The sequence below is a fragment of the Trachypithecus francoisi genome, unplaced genomic scaffold, assembly GCF_009764315.1.
Source record: "Trachypithecus francoisi isolate TF-2019V2 unplaced genomic scaffold, Tfra_2.0 Lachesis_group12, whole genome shotgun sequence".
NCBI classification, from domain to species: domain Eukaryota; kingdom Metazoa; phylum Chordata; class Mammalia; order Primates; family Cercopithecidae; genus Trachypithecus; species Trachypithecus francoisi.
In genome coordinates this window covers 105,661,163-105,680,072 of record NW_022681457.1, presented here as the reverse complement: position 1 = coordinate 105,680,072, position 18,910 = coordinate 105,661,163, and the positions used below count along the sequence as shown (strand labels likewise).

The 18,910-nt window shown below is 51.0% G+C and overlaps 2 protein-coding genes across 6 annotated transcripts in view; one reads left to right on the top strand and one right to left on the bottom strand.

The window, feature by feature from the left end:
* EMC1 (ER membrane protein complex subunit 1) overlaps positions 1–10,142 on the bottom strand; it is a 28,748-nt gene extending 18,606 nt beyond the window's left edge. For 2 of the 5 annotated variants that reach the window (XM_033228082.1, XM_033228084.1), the window contains exons 1-11: positions 10,000–10,142; positions 7,966–8,090; positions 6,699–6,764; positions 6,363–6,456; positions 5,101–5,229; positions 3,437–3,563; positions 2,721–2,870; positions 2,242–2,409; positions 1,654–1,725; positions 1,218–1,280; positions 439–561 (exon numbers count right to left, since the gene is read on the bottom strand). In XM_033228082.1, the coding sequence (XP_033083973.1) occupies positions 439–561; positions 1,218–1,280; positions 1,654–1,725; positions 2,242–2,409; positions 2,721–2,870; positions 3,437–3,563; positions 5,101–5,229; positions 6,363–6,456; positions 6,699–6,764; positions 7,966–8,090; positions 10,000–10,094 (1,212 nt within the window). In that variant the 5' untranslated portion in view covers positions 10,095–10,142. The remainder of the gene's footprint in view (positions 1–438; positions 562–1,217; positions 1,281–1,653; positions 1,726–2,241; positions 2,410–2,720; positions 2,871–3,436; positions 3,564–5,100; positions 5,230–6,362; positions 6,457–6,698; positions 6,765–7,965; positions 8,091–9,999) is intronic. The other 3 variants (XM_033228083.1, XM_033228085.1, XM_033228086.1) reach the window with 2 other exon arrangements.
* Positions 10,143–10,181: 39 nt separating this feature from the next.
* Positions 10,182–17,942, top strand: MRTO4 (MRT4 homolog, ribosome maturation factor). Its single transcript, XM_033228087.1, has 8 exons — positions 10,182–10,443; positions 13,337–13,395; positions 14,481–14,584; positions 15,588–15,669; positions 15,981–16,048; positions 16,349–16,500; positions 16,995–17,071; positions 17,199–17,942. The coding sequence occupies exons 1-8, from the start codon at positions 10,416–10,418 to the stop codon at positions 17,346–17,348; spliced, it is 720 nt and encodes a 239-aa protein (XP_033083978.1). The 5' UTR covers positions 10,182–10,415; the 3' UTR covers positions 17,349–17,942.
* Positions 17,943–18,910: the final 968 nt, after the last annotated feature.

Sequence of the window (18,910 nt, the reverse complement as noted above, 5' to 3'; positions counted from 1 at the left end):
TGAGGAAAATAACCAAATGTACACAGAGGCAATACTGGGTAGTGATGAGTTCAGGCTGTGGGAGGTTAGACCTGAACCTGAACCCCAGCAACACCTCTTACTGGCTCCGTGACTCTGGCTATGGTACTCGATCCCAGCAGGCCACAGAATCATTTTAAAACCAGGTCAGGAACAATCGCTTCATGGGAGTGTCCGGAGGATTAAATTAATTAATATGTAAGTTAAAAGCTTAGAACAGTGCCTGGTACACAATGACAAGCTGGCATAGATAATACCCGCCTTTACTGTGATTTCCAACAAGTCAGTGGCTCACAAAGCATTAGAACACATGTTCAGAGAGCCTAATCCAAGCCCCATGGCTAAAACCTGGCCCTGAGGAAAGGAAGGCACATGCTGAGAAGCCCACAGGACAGTCTGCCGAGAAAGGCTCTGCCTCACCCGCTCAGGCCGAGTGCCGCTCTGTTCCAGGCTAAATGTAATTGTGGTATCCAGCAGCCGCCGACCTGTCTCCACGAGATACAGGTTAATGGTGTAGGTCTGATTGAAGCAAGCCAGAGAGTCCTAGGGGTACAGACAGCACAGGTCAACTAGAGGTATCCCCCGAAAGCAAAGCCCACCAAAGGAAGTCCAAGGATTGGGGGCAAATACCCTAGAGAAGGAGCCAGGCCAGAAGGGGAAATATATGCAAAGGAAAATAAAAGAGAAAAGCAAGCCAAATCCTAAGGCAGAAATAAGGTGCCTGAGTAAATAAATGAAATTACAACTACCATACTTGTCTTGGAAGCCAGTACAGAGTAGCAGACTTCTGAAAGAGAGGTAGGGCTGAGCAAGGTAGACTGAGCAAGACAGGAGGCAGGGAAACACTGAGATGGAAGCCACAGCAGGAACCTATGTATGCCTCCAGGCAGGGGCTGACGCCTCCGCTTCAGGGTCACTGCACAGATTACTACTCAACTGTGCCAGCCGAGATCCCCAGAAAAATGGGGACGCAGAGGCCCAGAGGAGAAAGTGGCTAGGAACAGACTCTAGGCATTCTACCTCCTAATCTCCCAGTAAAATGAGATTAAGAGAAACATCATTTAATTTACAGTACTTAGGAAACCCCATTTGAAGCTGGGAACTCTAAGACCTGCTCCTAACCAAAGCTGTGCCCCCAACTCTCTTTGGTGGCCTCCTGCGTCTCTCGGTCTGGCATACTGCCCAATGCCACACCCTACCTTTGAACTAGACTTCTCCGGAAAGCTCCCCATTGACCCATCTTCAGAATTGCTAGGTTTCTGCTATGAGAAAGAGAAGGACAGGAGAAAATTCAGCCAAAGGGTCACTTCCCAGTCACTGAAATGAAGCTTTTGTTTTTGTCTTCTTAGCACTTGGGAGAAGGCAAAGCTCATTTCTCACCCCTGCCCACAAAGCCTATTCAACCCTTAATAGCCCCATATGAAAGTAAGGTCGTCACATTAGGGTCTCGTTCCTGGGGAGAAATGGGGTGTACAGAAAGCTCTATAGGTGAGGCAAGACCTCACTTCTCAACAGCCTCCCGCACCCTAGGTTCAAACTGACCAGGCCAATGTGCCCAGACTTCTGATTTTCAGGGTTCCTGGCAGAGACCAGGAAGGAAAATCCCAAGTGCTGACTGTTGTTCTCAATACTCACCACTTCATTCCGACAGGCCATGACTGCAGCCACCGTCTTCTCCCCAGTGGTGGCAAAGCTCACTAGGGCAGTCTGGGGGAAAAGCAAGGCATCAGCTCCTAAATGGGACCAGTACTAGCCAGCTACCTTACAGAGGGTCACCTCTCCAGAGAAGGCCCTTGGCCTTAGAGTTGAAAGTGCTCCCCACTTTGGAGCAGAATGGTCAGGCATTTAAGAGCAGACCGAGGCCCCAGTTGCATCTACAGCTGAAAACAGAACTCTCCCCTACCTCCAATGCAGGCACGTGTCAACCTTAAGTCCCATGCTGCTTGCTCTTGCTATCTACGGGGAAGCTCTCATTTATGTCCCCATATTTCCTTTGGACTAAGGCAGGCACTGGTTTTGCTCTAAAGATCCTTTGTAATACTCAGGAGGAAATATACCATTTCTACTGCAAGGCTACCTACCCCCTCTCAAACCATTTAAGGGAAGGTGTCATCAGTCTTGGGCCTAAGAGCAAATGTTTCCAGATTCAAAAGCACTGCCTTCTAACATCCATGTCTTGGAGCGATGTCCTGAATCCTAGCAAACCATGTTGCCTGCAGTTACCTGTGGGAAGTTTTTAAGCAAACTCAGGGTGCCGTAATGGTACTGCAGCAGAGCATAGTGGCTTGGGGACAAGTGCAGGAAGAACTGGGCCCGGGAAGCGTCCACTGGGTTGGGCTGGGTGGGCAGGACCCGGGGTTGGAATCCACTTCCAAATTCTAAGTCGAGAGACTGGAAGGCAAGGAGGAGGAGGATTACAGCTGACAGCTGACGAGTCCCTGCCCCATCCGAGGCTCACACCCTCTGCCCTACTTTACCAGGGGAAGTAACTGGGCCACGGCAGGTGGCTCCAAATGCTCCAGTTCAAATTCCCCAAAGGAGAAAGTGGCCGATTTCCCCTTATGCCAGGTCAGCCAGAGGCCTGAATGGCTTCTACTGCTCAGGAAGAGTCTGGGAGAAAGACCCTCTGGGGGAATCATGCCAAACTTTCTACTCCCCACAGGAAATGCCTCAGGCCAGAAGCAGCAATGGCAGCCTCTCACCTGCAGCAGGATCTGTCTCAACTCCCATTCCGTCTCCAGAGCCAAAGTTTGGAGGGAACGTGAGCTCGGGTCAGGACACACCAGGACAGCCTCATCCACCACGCCACAGGCTCCAGACAGGTGCTGCAGCCATGGAGTTGAAACCCTGACCTACAGAAAAGTCATCGTTAACAGGAAGCTCGTGAAAGATTTTTACATTTCCCTCTCAGCCCAACAGCAGTATTGCTGCCAGCATCCCACTGGGGGTCCTAAGTTCAAAGGTTCTTCATGGTTGGTTCCATAGGAATTCTTCCTGTCCCCTGAAACCCCACCCTCCAACCTCCTGAGAGCCTCCAAAGGTGGAAAAAATATCAGGATTTTCTGGTCACTGGAAAAATAAACCCGATAATTTTAAATACCTGACACTTCAGATCTGCACTTCTCTACCATATTTGTCATATGTGGTGTCCTACTGTGATTTCACAGCACTGTTAAGATACTTACAGCCAGGGACTAGATCTATGTAATTTTTTAGTCACCCCAGAAGATAACACATGCAAATATGAATACTTTAAATAGAGGCCTAATGGGAAGGCAGCTGGTAAGTGACGACAATGAGGGAGCATAAGTAGCTTTTGCATCTGCCCAGCCACGTTCCCTGTTCCCCGGTACAAAGAAATCTATTGAGTCCCCCGCCAACCCCACCTTATTCACAGGCTCCTGTCACCCTCCCGTACCTGCTGAACAATCTCTCCATCTTCCACATTAAACTTGACAATGTTCACATGGCTGAAAGGAACAACTCCGAGGGCCCACACCACCCCAGAGCCATAAGAATACACCATCTGGTAGTGGATGCTGTCACTAAGAGAGGGAAGAAGAAACGGGAGCATCAGCTTTAAACCCAGGACAGGATTATTCTCAGAGGCTGCCAGGCCTCAGCCAGATGTCACAAACTAGTAATTCCCAATAGGTTTTGTTTGGCTCATACAGTTTGGGGGTTTTTGTTGTTGTTCTTAATTTGAATTAGTTGTCAACATTTAGAAGAGATTATACTTCACAGATTTCTAAATTTTCTTTTTTTTTTTTTTTTTTTTTTTTTTGAGGCGGAGTCTCGCTCTGTCGCCTGGACTGGAGTGCAGTGGCCAGATCTCAGCTCACTGCAAGCTCCGCCTCCCGGTTTAAGCCATTCTCCTGCCTCAGCCTCCACAGTAGCTGGGACTACAGGCGCCCGCCACCTCGCCCGGCTAGTTTTTTTTTTGTATTTTTAGTAGAGACAGGGTTTCACCGTGTTAGCCAGGATGGTCTCGATCTCCTGACCTCGTGATCCGCCCGTCTCGGCCTCCCAAAGTGCTGGGATTACAGGCTTGAGCCACCGCGCCCGGCCTAAATTTTCCTACAGTTAGAAGACGTGGCAACGCTAAGCCTAAATACAGAGTGCCAATCAGGTGGGTAAGGCTGCCCCCTCCAGGCAGGCCAGGCGCTCTGCAGCTCCCATCCAGCCAGTGTTGCTCATGGATATTTCATAACCCGCCTCATAGCATTTTCTTTGTTGTGTTTTTCAGACAGTGTCTCACTCTGTCATCCAGGCTGGAGTGCAGTGATGCGATCACGGCTCACTGCAGCCTCTACCTCCCGAGGCTCAGGTGATCCTCCCACTTCAGCCTCCCAAGTAGCTGGGATCACAAGCATGCACCACCATGCCTGGCTAATTTTTTATATTTTTTGTAGAGATGGGGTTGCCCAGGCTGGTCTCGAACTCCCGAGCTCAAGTGATCCACCCAGCTCAGACTCCCAAAGTGCTGGGATTACAGGTGTGAGACACCGTGCCAGGCAAGAATTTGAAGTTTTGAGTCCTGCTCTAAACTTTGAAAATGGCCACAGGGTGTCTAAGTAGATCCTTTTCTCTTGTTCCCTCCCTCCTGTTCCTTCCCAATTTCAATGCTTTCTACCAGCAGGAGCTCGAGAAACCATTTCATACTCACTCAGCCTACCCTGGGCTCTTCTTGAGTTGTTCTAACTCTTTTTTTTTTTTTTTTTTTTTTTCTTTGTTCTAACTCTTAATATGAATGAAAGGGTCAGTCAGAACTAGTACTTGAACTGGAAGTCAGAAGGCACAAAGTACCATAAAACCATGAGCAAGTGAGTGGGTCCCACAGCACGGCTCACCCTAGTGCCCCAGTTTGAGAGTGTTCTCCTCAGTGCAAAGGAAACTCCAGGCATACTCTGGAGTCTCACCCATGCTCACAGCCTTCAAGATCTTGTGAGGGCAACACGCTCCATGCAATACCAACAAGAGACAGGCCTGGGTTAAAGCAAATGCTTTGGGTCCCTCAAGGAGAAAGAGGAGCTCATAGAGAGTAGGACGAGGCAACTGTTGCCTGTAAACAGGCGGCCTTACCTTTCTGGGAGATGTTCCACCCACTTGAGGTGCCCACTGGAGAGGTGATGGAGGGCAAGCGTAGTCTTCTTCAGGACTGCGATGTACCTCACAGACTCCTGCAGGCCAACCAGCCCAAGTGCCTGGAAACTGAGCACAAGTACAGGTCGAGAGCAGCCCACACCTGCAGAGCCTCAGGCTGGGGGAGACAGTCCAGAACAGTACTCACTGTTGCTTGGTGGGTAAGAAAATAGGCTTTGGGGTCAAACACAGCCGAATCCTAATCCTGGCTCTGCCTCTTGTTAGCCACCTTGAGATTCTGCACTCGCAACCACGTGGTCCCACTGCTTACTTCCCTGAAACCATCTACATCTCCTAAGGGCTGTTCCCTCCTTCCCTTGGGACTTCACAGCAACCGGACCTACCCTCTGCCACATACCCATCAGACAGTGCTGTCATTACTGTGCTACCTGCCTGCCTCCCAATGGACAGCGGAATCCTCGATGACAGCAGCTGTCTCACAGTCCCGTGTGTTCCCATCGCCTGGGGCTCACCACGTGTTTACCAAATGAATTACTATCAGAAGATATATAAGCTAATACAAATGACCCTATCATTTGAACAACTTTAGGGGCCGGGCGCGGTGGCTCACGCCTGTAATCCCAACACTTTGAGAGGCTGAGGCGGGAGGATCACGAGGTCAGGAGTTCAAGACCAGCCTGGCCAACATGGTGAAACCCTGTCTCTACTAATAATACAAAAATTAGCCAGGCATGGTCCACATGCCTGTAATCCCAGCTACTGGAGAGGCTAAGGCATGAGAATTGCTTGAACCTGGGAGGCGACGGTTGCAGTGAGCCAAGATCGCACCACTGCACTCCAGCCTGGGCGACAGAGTGAAACTATGTCTCAAAAAACTTAATAAATAAAAATAAATAACTTCAGCAAAGATGTAACAATAGGTCAAGTTATTCTTTAAACAAAACTAAACATTGGAAGTTTTATATTATGTTCTTTTATCTGGAACATTGCAAAACTCACAAATCACAGTGAAATTAGGAACAGCATTCAAGCACAAGCGCAAACAATGCACCTGGAAACTCTGCCTCTAACAGGTGTTCAATACACGTTGGCCGAGCAAGCATACCCACAATGGGCACTCAATGGCTGGCTCTCCAGTGGTCCCTGGGAAAAAGCCACAAGCCCAGACTTGCTGTCTATGCAGATCTGTGTTCCGGTAAATCCTTTAACTCAGTCAAGATAGAATCCAGTTTCTCCCCTACCTGCCACTGTCCAGGGTTATCTCCCAGTTCAGGCCCCCAATGTTCATCTCCCAGGAACGCATGATTCGGCCTCCACTGGACACAGTGATTGCATCTGGAAAAGAAAAGATCATGGTGAAGTCATTTCCCACTTGTTCTGTCGCCTCCTAGGGTCCCACTGTGAGCAATGGCCTCACCTCTGATTTCTGGATGCAAATACATGTTAAACAGGTACCTGTCCTTCACTGTCAGGAGTCCCCCATCTCCTTTCCCTACCAGATCCTGTACAGATGACGGAGCCAAGGAATGGGACAGGGAGCCAGCCACACAATGGAGACACGGGAGGACTCTGCTTACCCTGTCCGTGAAGCAGCATGGCATCCACAGTCCCTTCTGCCGTGCCCTTGTCAACATGGCGCCACACTGAGAGACATGAAAGTCAGACGTTACTATGAACAGAAGGAGGCAACCCAGAAGACTAAGAGATAAATGAAGAGCTCTTCATTTGCACAGCAATGTCCAATTTTATTTCGAGGGAGTGAAGGCGTACAGTTAACTGGCAGTGAATCAGTACCATTCACGGGGTAATGAGGGTAGAAGGGGTTAAGGGGAGCCACTACTCTCCAGGCCCCACTACCACCCCATCAAACATAAACAAACAACAATAAGATTAATAAAATCCATCCAAGTCACAAGAAAAATAGTGATCATAAATTCTATTTCCATTATTTTAGTGCCTAAAAACATCCAGCCAATGTAGGTAATTGAGGGTATGTGAGAGTTTACTGCAAAGTAGAATAATGTGTTTTCTGCAGCAGCATCTTTTTTGAGACAAGGTCTTGCTCTACTGCGCAGGTTGGAGTGCACTGGCATGATCACAGCTCACTGTAGCCTCAACCTGCCGGGCTCAAGCAAGAATCCCACCTCAGTCTCCCAAGTAGCTGGGACTCTAGGCACACGCCACCATGCCTGACTAATTTTTTTTTTTTTTTTTTTTTTTTTGAGACGGAGTCTCGCTCTGTCACCCCGGCTGGAATGCAGTGGCCGGATCTCGGCTCACTGCAAGCTCCGCCTCCCAGGTTTACGCCATTCTCCTGCCTCAGCCTCCCGAGTAGCTGGGGCTACAGGCGTCCGTCACCTCGCCCGGCTAGTTTTTTGCACTTTTTTTTTAATAGAGACGGGGTTTCACCATGTTAGCCAGGATGGTCTCGATCTCCTGACCTCGTGATCCGCCCGTCTCGGCCTCCCAAAGTGCTGGGATTACAGGCTTGAGCCACCGCGCCCGGCCGCCTGACTAATTTTTTTAATTTTAGACATAGGGCCTCACTGTGATCCCCAGGCTGGTCTCGAACTCCTGAGCTCAAGTGATCCTCCCGCTTGGGCTTGCAGCAATAGCCTGTTTAAGGGCACTCAGGATTCAGGCTAAGAGAATAAACTGCAAAGGTCAGTTATAGGAATATACAAATATTCAAAGATGATAAGACTGAAAAAAGTATCAGAATCCACTAGGAGAGGCATCTTTTGGCCAACATGTCCCTTATTCAGGAATCAGCCAGGCAGAGTTGGCAATGGTAAGCCTTACATCCCTTAGGCAGCCAGTAGACACAGTTCCCAGTTCACTCACAGATCTCCCCAGTTCTGGAATTTAATGCTGCAATCACATTCTTCTCTGTGGCTACAACCAACTTCTTAGATCCAGGGGAAAATTCCAAGGAGGCAAACTTTAGCTTCCCAACATACTGCTGTCTCCTGAGGAAAAGAGTACAGGGGAACGTAAGGAGTTAAAATCACCATTCCACAAAATGCTCCAGAAAAGAACAAATCACAGGGCTATCACCATCACACTCATTTTAGGACATATAAGAAGCGTTTGTGGCAGGGTGCGGTGGCTCATGCCTGTAATCCCAGCACTTCAGGAGGCCAAGGCGGGCAGATCACAAGGTCAGGAAATCGATACCATCCTGGCTAACACGATGAAATCCCATCTCTACTAAAAATACAAAAAATCTGTCGGGCGTGGTGGCAGACGCCTGTAGTCCCAGCTACTCGGGAGGCTGAGGCAGGAAAATGGCATGAACCTGGGAGGCGGAGCTTGCAGTGAGTCGAGATCACGCCACTACACTCCAGCCTGGAGGATAGAGCGAGACTCCGCCTCAAAAAAAGAAAAAACGGAAGTGTTTATTAGCCAGGCTCTGTGGCTCACACCTGTAATCCCAACACTTTGGGAGGCTGGGGTGGGTGGATCACCTTAGGTCAGGAGTTCGAGGCCAGCCTGACCAACATGGAGAAACCCCCGTCTCTACGAAAAATACAAAATTAGCTGGGCATGGTGGCTCATGCCTGTAATCCCAGCTACTCTGGAGGCTGAGGCAGGAGAATGGCTTGAACCCAGGAGGTGGAGGTTGCAGTGAGCCGAGATCGCGCCACTGCACTCCAGCCTGGGCAACAAGAGGGAAACTCCATCTCAAAAAAAAAAAGAAAAGAAAAAAAAGAAAGAAAAGTCTTAAATAGAGTCCTTTCAGCCTAGCCTGGCCCTGGGCTCAGAGCAGAGTTGCCCAAAACACTAAGCAGTTCGGAAATGCCATTCATTCATTCATTCATTCACGAAAAAAAATTAAGAAAATTGCATATACCTAGTATTCTGCAACATTAGATACATATATCACCTGCTATATATGTGTAATATACACATATGACATTCTGAACAGTTGTGCACATCATTAAAAATGTAACTTATGTTGTATTTGTCCCACTGTCTGCCATTACAGGTACTCAACATATATGTGAACCAACTTTTCCAAGACAGAAAATATTTCAAAGGAGGAGAAATCTGGGCTGGGCCCTGAAGAATAAAGTGTAAAGAGCAATAATAACAGGTAACATTTAATGACTGCATTCAATGAGCCAGGCATTGTTCTAAGTAATTTAATTGGACTGTCTCATTCATTCTCACAAGTACTGTAGTAGATAACAGACTGTTAGTAAACCCATTCTATAGACAAAGAAACCAAGGCACAGAGTGGTTAAGCCACTTTCCCAAGATCACACAACTATTAATTGGTAAAATTTAAACAAAAGCAAGCTACTCCAGGGCCTTAAGGAAGATGTGAGTGGGTGAATGAAGGAATGAATGGCATATTCTAGCTGCTTAGAGTTTTGGGCAATCCTACTCTGAGCCCAGGGCCAGACTAGGTTGATGAGAGGGGGAAAAGGGTTCAGTTTAGGACTTTTAAGACGAAAGCTCCTGTTCAAATGCCTACAAGACACCAATACGAGTAGGAATTAAAGTTCACTGACGGCTTGGCGACCTCTGACACCTGGTAGACCAGAAACCTGACAGTCAAAGAAATGGAATCTGACGAGGGAGGACAGGATCAGTGACCTCTGACCAGCACCCCAAGCATGCCTGGATGGCAGGGCCGGCTTACACACAAGGATCAGCTTAGAAGGACCCCTAACACTTGGTTTAAAGCTCTGCTTCGAAAGACTTTAAATCCTTAATTTTTGAACAAGGCGCCCCACGTTTTCATTTTGTACTGGGTCCTGCAAATTATGCGGCCAATCCTGTTACATGACAACCCCCTTCCCTTTAGCAGGCAGGAGACAGGTACCGTGGAAACAGCCACTTATCTCTCGAATATGTTCCACACGTACGCACCAATCAAACTTGCCCACTTGGTCTTCGTAGACCGCGGCCACAGGAATCAGCAGCGCAGCCCAAATCCAGAGACGAGAAGCCCACTCAGCCGCCATGATGCGAGCGCAGGCACCGCCCACAGCCGTCCCGGCATGCACCGGGCCGCGGGCTCCGCCTCCGCGGGACCAGAGAGTTGGGACCGTGCGCGAGGCCCACGGTCGGACACTCGAGATTCGGGGATTTCCTCGGAACGCGGGAAGTCGCCCTACAGGCGCGGGAGAAAGCGCAGGTGGTGGCTAGGCAGGAAAAGGCAGGTTGCAGTGCACACTGGGTCAGGCACACGCGAGGGGCAGCCCCCGAGAGCCGTCCCAGAGGCCCCCGCGCCGCCGGGGTCCTAACGGGGTGCACCGTCTTCCGCCGCACGTGGATTCAGCGCGATGCCCAAATCCAAGCGGGACAAGAAAGGTGGGCGAAGGGGCCTTGGGCCCCTGGAGGGACCTCCGTGGTTTGGCTGCCCAGCCTGCAGTGAGAGCTTCGGGGCGGAGGGGGCGCAGAATGGAACGCCAGGACATCCTCGAGGTGTTCCGCTGCCTCGCTGCTAGCTGGAATGGGGGCTTCGAGGCTGTAAAACTGCCAGAGGGGGCTGACGCCTGGTCGGGTCCAGGGAGCGGAGACTCTTTTGCCTAGTTTCAAGTGCTCTTACAAGGCCTACTGTGCCGGGAGGCAGCTCCTGAACACCGCCCCCGGCTGTGCCTGGTGCCGTTTCTGCCCACTTTTTCCAACCTCGGCCCTTTCTCATCTTCCTGCGCTCGCGCCACCCTGGCTGCTTTTCCCGGTTCCCTTCTTTCAGCACAGGCTTGTTCCCGTGTCCGGCGTTGTGTGTCTGCAGTTGTTTCTGTCTGGCATGCTTATCTCTTCGTATGACTTGCTCCTTTTTCGTTGTCAGTTAATAGGACCCCTCTGAGACAGGGTCTCGCTCTGTTGCCCAGGCTGGAGTGCAGTGGCGCCACAGGCCGGGTGCGGTAGCTCACGCCTGTAATCCCAGCACTTTGGGAGGCCAAGGCGGGTGGATCATCTGAGGTCGGGAGTTCCAGACCAGCCTGGCCAATATGGTGAAACCCCTTCTCTACTAAAAATACTAAAAATTAGATGGGCGTGGTGGTCGGTGCCTGTAATGCCAGCTACTTGGGAGACTGAGGCGGGAGAATCGCTTGAGCCCGGGAGGGAGAGGTTGCAATGAGCCGAGATCGCGCCACTGCACTCCATCCTGGGCGCGACAGAGCGAGACTCCGTCTCAAAAATAAGTCACTGCAGCCTTGACCTCCTTGGCTTAAGCGATCCTCCCACCTCAGCCTCCCGAGTAGCTGAGACTACAGGCGCACACCACCACACCCAGCTAGGTTTTGTTGTTGTTGTTGTTTTATAGAGACGACTTTCAGTGTGTTGCCAAAGCTGGTCTCGAACGCCTGGGCTCCAACGACCCTCCCGCCTCACCCTCCCAAAGTACTGGGATTACAGGAGTGAGCCACTACGTCCGACATGAGCACCTCTTAAGAGACCATTTTTGACCACCTTTGCTGTGGTGACATCTCTTTTAACCCGACTCCCTGGCATATTCAAAAATATTCAGGGGTCTGGCACTTTCTAGGCGTTGAAGGATACAGCAGTTACAAAGAAGGCCTATTTCTTATGGAGCCTAACGTTTCAGGGGAAACACATTCCACAAAATGCTAAAAATCAGATTGAGTAAAAGTGGGGTGAAGAGACGGCGATATTTTGTATAATGTGGTCAGGAAAGGTCTCACTGATGAGGTGACAGATGAACAGAAAATTAAAGGAAGTGAGCAACCTGTGGAATTATCTGGGCGAGTGCTGTTGCAAGTAGAGGGAACGTAAACTGAAAAGGCTCTGAAGTGGGAGCAGATTTGACATGTTTGGGACAAGAGGCCAGTGGGGCTGGAGCAGAAGGAGCCAAATACAGTTGGGGGAGGGGGTTAGGCAGAGAGGGCAGGACTTCCTCGGCCTTAGTAAGGCATTGGCTTTCCTGCCCAGGTGAAGTGGGTAGCAGAGGACCCATGTGATTTACCTTTGCTTATAAAGGGTCACGCTGGTTGCCTTGGTGAGAATAGTTGGGAAAGACAGGGCAGAGGGCAGGGATGGAAGCACTGAGGCCAGCATTGATCCAAGAGGGTGATGCTGACGTGAGCCAAAGGTGTAACTGGAAATGATGGGAAGTGGCCCTCTATATTTCGTTTGCCTCCCTCTGCTCCACTTACCATTGACTGATGTCAGTGTCTTTGTCCATGTGGTACCTTGTTAAGAGGGGCTGAGTGCCGGGCAGGTTAAAGAAGAGAGGCCCGGGTTCTTTGTGAGGGCGCCCGGGGCTTTGCAGTTGGAGTTCTGTTAAGTGTTTCTGGAACGATTTGGTTCTGTGGAGGGGGTCCAGGTCAGGTCTGGCAAATGCAAACTCTCTGGGTAGAGGGCGAATTGGGCCCCAGCCATTTTTACAGTAGAGGTACATGTTCCTCCCCAGAGAGGTGTTGCTGCATCTGTGGGTCCAAATTGCAAAACTGGAGTGCAGATACATAACAGGAGATTCAGTCCCCAGTCTCATGGTTGCACAGCATAGGCCAGCTAGACTGGCCTCTGCATCATGGTCCAGAGCAGCAAGGGGCCAGGTGTGGTGGCTCACACCTGTGATTCCAACACTTTCAGAGGCTGAGGTAGGCAGATCTCTTGAGCCCAGGCATTCAAGACCAACCTGGGCAACATGGCAAAACCCATCTCTGCAAAAATACAAAACTCACCTGGGCATGGTGGTGCATTTCTATGGTCCCAACCAAAAATAGCAGGCCATGGTGGCGTGTGCCTGTAGTCCTGTGGGAGGATTGCCTGAGCCCAGGAGCTCAAGGTTGCAGTGAGCCAAGATCGTGCCACTGCATGCCAGCCTGGGTGACAGAGTGAGATCCCATCTCAAAAAAGAAATAAAAAACAGGGGCCTGCCTCAGCCAGCAGGTGAGGTCTGCCACCGAGAGCACTCCCAGCAGCAGGAACGCTCTCCACCCCCACACCGCAATCAAGGTTTTTGGGTCAGCCTTAGGGTCTAAGAAAGGCCTAGTTTGTCTAAATAGCAGGAGTTATATCCAGAGATCTTCAGGGCCAGGAATGCTAATGAGTAGGCATTCCATGGGCCCTGGGAATGGCTTTGTGTGCCAGAAGTGATGGCCACGAAGGCCTTGCTGCCTTTTTTCAGAATGGCTGCATCCAACTGAGCTCTCTGCCAAAGGGGAGAAAAAAATAAGTCTCCAGTGCATCTAGATTGGTCTCTCATCATCTCTCTCCTTTTTGTTTTTATTAGTCTCCTTAACCAAAGCTGCCAAGAAAGGCTTGGAATTGAAACAAAAACTGATAGAAGAGGTAAGAGGTTGTTCTATTTCTAGAGCTTGCAATTGTTTGTTTTATAAAGGCAGGTATAGGACTGTTGGCCAGGGGAGCATACTACTGGAAAAAAAATCTCCAAGCTGCAGCCCTTTTTCCTCCAGCAGCAGCGCCAGCAAAAACTTCCATAGTGATGATTTCCAGCTTTGACTAGCTCATACTCTGTGCCCTGTCCTGCACTACGTGTTTCATATGTGTCATTCCACTCCATCCTCATAACATCCCTGAGATGTGGGTACTAAGTGATGATGTTGCTGTTTTGCATTTGGGGCCACTGAAGCTTATAGAGGTTTGTTAGCCTGCCCAATGACAAAAAAACAGGAGGAGGCCAGGAACGGTGGGCCATGCCTGTAATCCCAGCACTCTGGGAGCCCAAGTGGTCAGATAGCTTGAGTCTGAGGGTTCAAGAGCAGCCTGGGCAACATGACAAAACCTCATCTCTACAAAAAGAAAAGAAAAAAAAAAACTAGCTGGACGTGGCGGTATGCAGCCTGGGCAACAGAGTGAGACCCTGTCTTTAAAAAAAAAAAAAAAAAAGCTGGAAGATTTACCAGGTGTAGGTGACTGCACCAACCCACTATCGGAACAGCTTCTGACTTGCCAACCTGGGCTGCAGGCTGGATGAAACAGTCTCCTCCTGCACAGTGACTCCACTCCTGGAGGCTGCCTCCTGGTAGCTTTGGCCAGCACCATGTGCAGAGCAGTGCCAATCAGCTGCCTCCCCTTATAACAGTGAGGCTTCATGTGTTTCCACGTAGCAGGACCCTTCCTAGTGTGGGTGAATGTTTCTAGGTTAACCGTTGATGGTCGGTTCCACTGTTGGTCATAGATAAGTGAGAAACCTGGAAAAGGCCGTGGGGTGTAGATCCGTGGCTCAGCCTCCCCTGTAGTTAGGGATCCTAATTTCAGTAATAGAGGTAGGAGACAGCCCAATTAGAGGCCTCCAGTTCTTCCAGTTTCCATAGTTGTCGGGGGCCCAGAGCAGATTCATTCTCATCTGAGGCCAGGGTAGTGCCCATTGTATGCTGCTTCTTGAACTCAGAGCCTGGTGAATTGTCCCACAGCTTCGGAAATGTGTGGACACCTACAAGTACCTTTTCATCTTCTCTGTGGCCAACATGAGGAACAGCAAGCTGAAGGACATCCGGAACGCCTGGAAGCACAGCCGGTGAGCGGGCAGGGGGAAGAAGGCCCTTCTGAGTGGGGACCCGGCCAGGCTGCTCTCAGTCAACGCATAGGAGCAATTTCTGACCCTTTAGGTGCCTGGGTCATGCCACTGACACCTTAATAACGACGAAGTGCTACCTGCCACTGAAGAGCACTTCCTTTTCACTGTTATAGCTGGTCTTCGGCCGGGCGCGGTGGCTCATGCCTGTAATCCTAGCACTTCGGGAGGCTGAGGCAGGCAGATCACCTGAGGTAGGAGTTTGAGACCAGCCTGGCCAACATAGCAAAACCCCTTCTCTACTGAAAATACAAAAATTAGCCGGGCATGATGGCGGACACCTATAATATAATCCCAGCTACTTGGGAGGATGAGGCAGAAGAATTGCTTGAACCCGTGAGGTTCAAGTGAGCTGAGATTGCACCATTGCACTCCAGCCTGGGTGACAGTGAAACTCCATCTCAAAAAGAAAAGCAGATTTTGCACTGAGCTTCTGTGACTTGGCAATTGAGGAGACGTTTGAGAGGCGGTCCTTTCCGGAGAAGTGGCCCTTTAACCCTGGACTTTGGGCCATTTAGGAGCATCACACCAGTTTTAGAATGTCAGCATAGGCACTGGGACACAGACAGTGACCTGGGAGCAGGATGCAGGAGCCACATGGCCAGTTTCTGTCCTGGAGCAGGTGGCTCTGGTGTTGGTCTCCTGCCGCCCCAGCTCTGGTTCAGGCTGTTAACGTGCGTCCTGCATACATCCAGATGGAGAACCTGTACATGATGCTCGTGCTGGGCTGGGAGACAAAATGTTACCATGTCAGGGGTCTGTGGGTGGGAACATAATGAGAGGACCCCAAGGTGGGGACAGTGTGGCCAGGCAGCATGGAGAAGTGAGTGCCACTGGCTCAGCCTGGGCCTGAGCTCACTGGGGACCAGAGCTGCTTTGCATGTTGCTGAGGGGCGGGGAGGGCAGGGCACTTCCTTCACAGAACGCTCCTTCTCTTGCTTGGTAGGATGTTCTTTGGCAAAAACAAGGTTATGATGGTGGCCTTGGGTCGGAGCCCATCTGATGAGTACAAAGACAACCTGCACCAGGTAAGTCTCTGGTTTTTCACGGGGTGGGGCTGAGGCAGAGCCGCCTTCTCTCCCACTACTCCCACGTGATAGCCTCCCCCAGCCATCGGCTGGCCCGTGGCTCGGGGAGAGCAGGGCCTGGCTTAAAGCTCTGGGTTCTCCCTTCACCTCCGGACCCAGGGAATAGCACCCTTCCTGCCTCCCACTCCTTCCTGCTATGACGACCAGAAACGTCTTTAAACGTTGCCAAATGTCCCCTGGTGAGCAAAAACGTGCCTAGTAGAGAACCACTGCTCTAATGTGACCAAGCTGGCCTCACTCTTGATTTGTAGGTCAGCAAAAGGTTGAGGGGTGAAGTGGGTCTCCTGTTCACCAACCGCACAAAGGAGGAGGTGAATGAGTAAGTACTGCTGAGGAACGGAGAGAAGGAGGCGGGTGAGGGGGATTTCAGGGAGGGGATGACGCAGGGACTTCATTCCATATGCGGCATCAAGTTGGAACTGCTCCTGGAAGCCTGTCACTGAGCTAGTGACCTGGGACCACAGCCCTCTGCCCTCTCCAGCATGGTGCGGTGGGCTGGCTGCTGGCCAGCAGCCAAGATCAGTGAAGGCCCAGGGCCACGGGACACTTGGGGGAGCCTGACTCATGGGCTGGTGGTATGGCCAGGAGCATCCCCTTCTACCACTTCTCTTTCCCTTAGGTGGTTCACAAAATACACAGAAATGGACTACGCCCGCGCTGGTAACAAAGCAGCTTTCACTGTGAGCCTGGACCCGGGGCCGCTGGAGCAGTTCCCCCACTCCATGGAGCCACAGCTCAGGCAGCTGGGCCTGCCCACCACCCTCAAGAGAGGTATGGGCAGCCCTGGAGCCAAAAGGTCACAGCCTAGAGTCCAAGAGCACAAGCCTGCAAGCTCATCCCTTTCTGGCTGAGCAAGTTATTTCTACAAGCCTCCATTTTCTCATGTGAAAATGGGGCTAAGAGTGCACGCCTCACAGTTGGGGTGAAAGCAGACAGTAACTTATAGTCTTGCAGCTGTTGAGGGACAGGGACATCAGGGGCCCGGCGCCTGTTTAAAAAAAAAAAAAGTCAAAAAATTAGACAGCCATGGTGGTGTGTGCCTGTGGTCCTAGCTACATGGGAGGCTGAAGCAACAGGATCACTTGAACCCAGGAGGTCAAGGCTGTGGCGAATCAAAGGGACCTCAGGGAGACAGCCACTGCCCAGTGTGTGATGGACCTGTGGGGAGGGCGGTGGCTGACTGCATTCCTCCTAACGTGGCAGGGACAGAGAGGGCTCTGCAGGCCTCTGGGCCAGAGGTAACTGAGAGCCACCCTCTTCTGCAGGTGTGGTGACTCTGCTATCCGACTATGAGGTGTGCAAGGAGGGCGACGTGCTGACCCCAGAGCAGGCTCGCGTCCTGGTGAGTCTTGCGCCTTGAGGGCTGTTGCAGGAGGGGCCGCTGGCTTGCTTCTGCCTGCTGAAAATGACCCCCTGCACTTTGAATACCTTCATTCTTCCTGATTCTTTGTTCCCTTTGTCTCTTGCAGAAACTTTTTGGGTATGAGATGGCTGAATTCAAGGTAACCATCAAATACATGTGGGATTCACAGTCGGGAAGGTTCCAGCAGATGGGAGACGACTTGCCAGAGAGCGCATCCGAGTCCACAGAAGAGTCAGACTCAGAAGACGATGACTGAAAGGGACTCAGGACTGACCTAGAACCTTCTGGGTCTCACTGGACCATGCAGGACTGCTGCCGCCGCTCTGGAGAGAGCAGCTGTTTATTTGTCTGTAGACAGGGAACGTGATGGGCACTGACCTCCTGTAAAGAATAAAACTCTGGGCCAGGTGCAGTGGCTCACGCCAGTAATCCTGGCACATTGGGAGGCCGAGGCAGGCAGACCATAAGGTCAGGAGATTAAGACCATCCTGGCTAACACGGTGAAACCCCGTCTCTACTAAAAATAGAACAAAAACTAACTGGGCATAGTGGTGTGCGCCTGTAGTCCCAGCTACTCGGGAGGCTGAGGCTGGAGAATCGCTTCAACCCGGGAGGCAGAGGTTGCCGTGAGCCAAGATCGGGCCACTGCACTCCAGCCTGGGCAACAGAGCAAAACTCTGTCCAAAAAAAAAATACAACTTTGCAGGATGTCTGCCCTGGAGACAACAAGAGGGAGAAGACGACTCTTAGAAAAGAGGCCTTTGGTGAGCCCAGAAGTTTGAAACCAGCCTGGGCAATTCGGCAAGATCCCATCTCTACAAAAAATGTTTAAAAAGTAGGCGTGGTGCCATGTGCCTGTGGTCCCCGCCACTTGGGAGGCTGAGGTGGGAGAATTGCTTAAGCCTGAGAGTTGGAGGCTCAGTGATGCCACTGCACTCCAGCCTGGGTGGCCATTGGATTTGTTCTGCTTGGATTGCCTTAGTTTGCCTTGTCAGCCAACTTCCACTGGCTGCCGTGACAGCGCAGCTCCACACCAGAGTTGGGGTTTCTCTTCAGCCCTGGGTACCCCTTGGCAGAAGGATTTGCTGAGGAAAATTAGGTATCCTTCCTAGTCCTCCACACACTTCCAAACCAGGGCTGCGGATCTGACAGATGCCAGGAAGACAGGCTTGGGCTGAGGGTGACGTCACTGCAAGAGTCGAGAGCCAGCGTCTAAAGTTTCCACGGCATCCTGGGAGGTTTTATTCTTGATGACTCTAATGGTAGATTTTTGTCCGCCTTGTATTTGTTTTTGTTTGTTTTTGTTTTTTCTGTTTTAAAAATTTTAAGAGAGATAGGGTTTCACCATGTTGCCCAGGCTGGTCTCAAACTCCTGAGCTCAAGAGATCTACCCACCTTGGCCTCCCAAAGTGCTGGGATTATAGGTGTGAACCACCGCATCCAGTCCACATTGTTCTATTTGTATTTCATGAAAGCAGTTCTGAATGAGAGTAAATCAGCGTCAGGGTGCACAGTGGCCCTTTTTTCTGCTGTGCATGGAAGAGAGGGCCACCTCCAGCCCCACTGTTGGGAGGTCAGGCTGGATCCCACAGTGTGGGGCGACATTCACAAGGGCATTGTGCCCGATACCTTCTCACAGCCTCTGCTCTTTGACGACTTCCTACTCCCTCCCACTTCTCACCACGCCCTTGGGAAGGACAGCAGGAAGCAGGCTGCGGGCAGAAGAAGAAATGAATACCACGTTCACCCAGGCCTGGGCCAGGTCAAGTGCCAGCCTCAGTAGGAAGTGCTGAAGGAGAGCTCAGTCTCGGCCCTCTT